Source organism: Malus domestica, chromosome 11 (assembly GCF_042453785.1).
Source record: "Malus domestica chromosome 11, GDT2T_hap1".
NCBI classification, from domain to species: Eukaryota; Viridiplantae; Streptophyta; class Magnoliopsida; order Rosales; family Rosaceae; genus Malus; species Malus domestica.
The window spans coordinates 26,754,526-26,757,592 of NC_091671.1; the positions used below are offsets into that span (position 1 = coordinate 26,754,526).

Consider the following 3,067-nt stretch of genomic DNA (forward strand, 5'->3'; position numbering starts at 1 on the left):
TTTACCAGTCAAGAAGTCTTCAGATATGATCAGAATAACATTAGTATAATATGGTAGAATAAATTTCAAAATCTAGCACCATTTGTCCTTCCATTTTGAAAAATTGATAACCAAGGATGTCAATACCTTATGTCTATGCTTTGTGGTGTTCGTATGCGTTGAGGGAAGCATATAGAGGCGTATAATCTTTGAGATGAAGCTCCTGTAATCTCCATACTCCTTAAGGTTGATGGAATCACTTATGTGTTGGCCTGCAAGTGGAAAGGGGACTACACTTTTGGTGGTTCCAGCGTTTCTTAGAGGAAAAACAAAACCTTGCACGTTGGTTGGAATTGTCAATGCCAATGTATCGTTGAAATGTGCCTTGACAGGAGAAATTTCCATTGCTTGCAATAATGGTGAAGAAGATAGCAACGGCGAAACGGAATCGATGGGTGTTACTGAGGAGATTCGCAGTGGGCTGTCGTCTTCGTCGGGCTATCCAACCCTGTTACTGTAAAACTGAAGTATACTCAAGGTTTTCTTCAATTGCATTGCCCTTTCAATGATGGGCTGCATGTATTTATATTGCATTCCAGATTACATCAGGGAATTGAAATCCCTATTTACAAGGGTATTCAAAATTCATAACTACAACAGAAAAGATTTAAACTTTGAATATACAGTAAACAAATATTTGAAAGAGTTTGAAACTAATCTAACTTTGCATGGATAACTCTTGTAGTCTATCACAAACTATTGAAGACTCAGAGAGACTATGACTTGGTCTAACATCCCCCCGCAAGCTAATAGGCAAAGGAACGACTGGAAGCTTGGAGACAAGAAGTTTGAACTGTGAAGAAGACAGTCATTTTGTAAATAAATCAGCAATTTGATCTTGAGATCAAATGTAGTTCACCAGTAACTCCCCACGAACCACCTTATCACGAACATAATGATAATCTATCTTCAAATGCTTTGTTCTTGAATGAAACACAGAGTTTGAAGCGAGTGCAATGGACGAGATATTGTCACACCAGATTGTGGGACTTTCAAGATATAAATGTAGATCACAGAAAAGAGACCTGAGCCAAGATAGTTCAGCAGTTGTGTATGCTAGCTGCCTATATTCAGCTTCTGAACTCGATGTAGACATTGTTTTTTGTTTCTTAGAGCTCCAGGAAACAAGATTAGAGCCTAAATAAATGCAAAAACCACCAATTGAATGCCGTGTGTCACAATCCCCAGCATAATCAGCATCAGAAAATCTCGTGAGATGTGCAATGCCAGGTTTATACAAAAGACCATGGTTGTAAGTAGCCTTTACATAACAAAGAATCCTCTTGATCACCATCCAATGTGTATATTTCGAAGAATGCATGAATTGACATACCTGGTTTACTGCGTGACAAAGATCATGTCTCGTGATCGTAAGGTATTGCAATGCACCAACAACACTTCTATACAAAACTGGATTGTCATGCGGCTCACCATCATAAGCACTTAACTTCTGGCCACAAGGAACTGGGGTTGAAATAGGTTTATCATCCAAGAATTTGGTGTGTTTCAATAAGTCATGTGCATACTTTGCTTGATTCAAATGCATTTGAGCACCAACATATTTGACTTTAATTCCCAGGAAATAATTAAGAGGGCCCAAATCTTTCATTGAAAATAAAGTCCCCAACTTCTTGACTAGGCGAGCCATTTGTGTTGGACTATTTTCTGTCAACAATATATCATCCACATATATCAAAAGAATCAAGTATATACCTCTGTGATTATAAACAAATGAGTTGTAATCACAAGTAGATGCTTGAAACCCTAATTGAATAAAAAATTCTGAGAAACGATGAAACCAAGCTCAGGGTGCTTGTTTTAAGCCGTATATGCTCCGTTGCAATTTGCAAACATAATCAGGATACTGCATATCAACAAAACCAGCAGGTTGTCACATATACACTTCTTCATTCAAGAAACCATGCAAAACTGCATTTTGTACATCTAGTTGTCTGATGTGCCATTTTTTCGAAACAGCGAGGCTAAGAACAAGTCTGATGGTGCTGTGCTTCACCACATGGCTGAATGTTTCAGTATAATCAATTCTAGGCTTCTAATGGAACCCATTTGCAACGAGCCTCGCCTTATGCCTTTCAACCAAGCCATCTGCTTATTTTTTTAATCTTGAACACCCATTTGTTTGGTAACAAATTCATACGTGGATGATACAGAACAAGTTTCCACGTACCACAGCGCTGCAATGCGTTGAACTCTTAAACCATGGCATGTCTCCACTCCTGTTGCTTGATTGCTTGACTAAAACATATTGGTTCAACTGGAAAATGATCAACGTTAACATGCACAACATATTTAGGGTTACGTTTTTGAATGCCGAACTGAGAGTGAGTGGTCATTCTTTGTGGTTGCACTGACTGTTGGTGTGAGGAAGGAACATCGGTATTATCAACATATGGTACTGCCTCTTGCTCATTTGAAGGAGGGGTTGACCTAAGAGGTATTGTATGATATGCAGACGGGACGGGACAGAACGGAATGGGATAAAACGCGACGGGACAGGACGAGACGGAACGGAGAGGGAGCAAAGATGCCCTCATATGGAAACAATGAGGAAGAAGAAGGAGACGGAGAGGATATAATTTTGTATTCCACGAATGTGGAACTAGTCATTCTAGGGGGTGAGGCGAAACGAAAATTCGTCCCGTGGAACAGCGCGTTCCACTCATTTTAGGCGCACCAAACGTGGGACAAAACACATCATCCCACTTTGTTCCATCCCATCCCACGTACCAAACAATACCTAAAGGCACGATGGTTGGCGTGTTTGAAGAAACATGTAAGGTGGTGTCTGTGGTTTGATGATTTGAAGTGAGATTAGGAATATTAGGTGAGATAGAATTTGGTTGGGTTAGGGACTCTAGTGGCTGGCTAATAGGTAGCGTATTAGCATGATGAGATAGAGATAATATTGGAAAAGTAAATAATAATGCAGGTGAAGTAGTACTACCTATGTGTTCAACGTTGTCCAGTGAAGTTGTGAGTGCCTTAAATGGAAAAGTGCCTTCATCGA

The 3,067-nt window shown here is 39.7% G+C and overlaps 1 protein-coding gene across 1 annotated transcript; it reads right to left on the reverse strand.

Moving 5' to 3' along the window:
* Positions 1-883: 883 nt before the first annotated feature.
* Positions 884-1,687, reverse strand: LOC108172669 (uncharacterized mitochondrial protein AtMg00810-like). The gene has a single exon (XM_017330521.2). The coding sequence runs from the start codon at positions 1,685-1,687 to the stop codon at positions 884-886; it is 804 nt and encodes a 267-aa protein (XP_017186010.2).
* Positions 1,688-3,067: the final 1,380 nt, after the last annotated feature.

What these genes read in the sequence shown, in the direction of transcription:
- LOC108172669 (XM_017330521.2), bottom strand. Translation starts at nt 1,687, where the DNA reads ATGGCTCGCCTAGTCAAGAAGTTGGGGACTTTATTTTCAATGAAAGAT.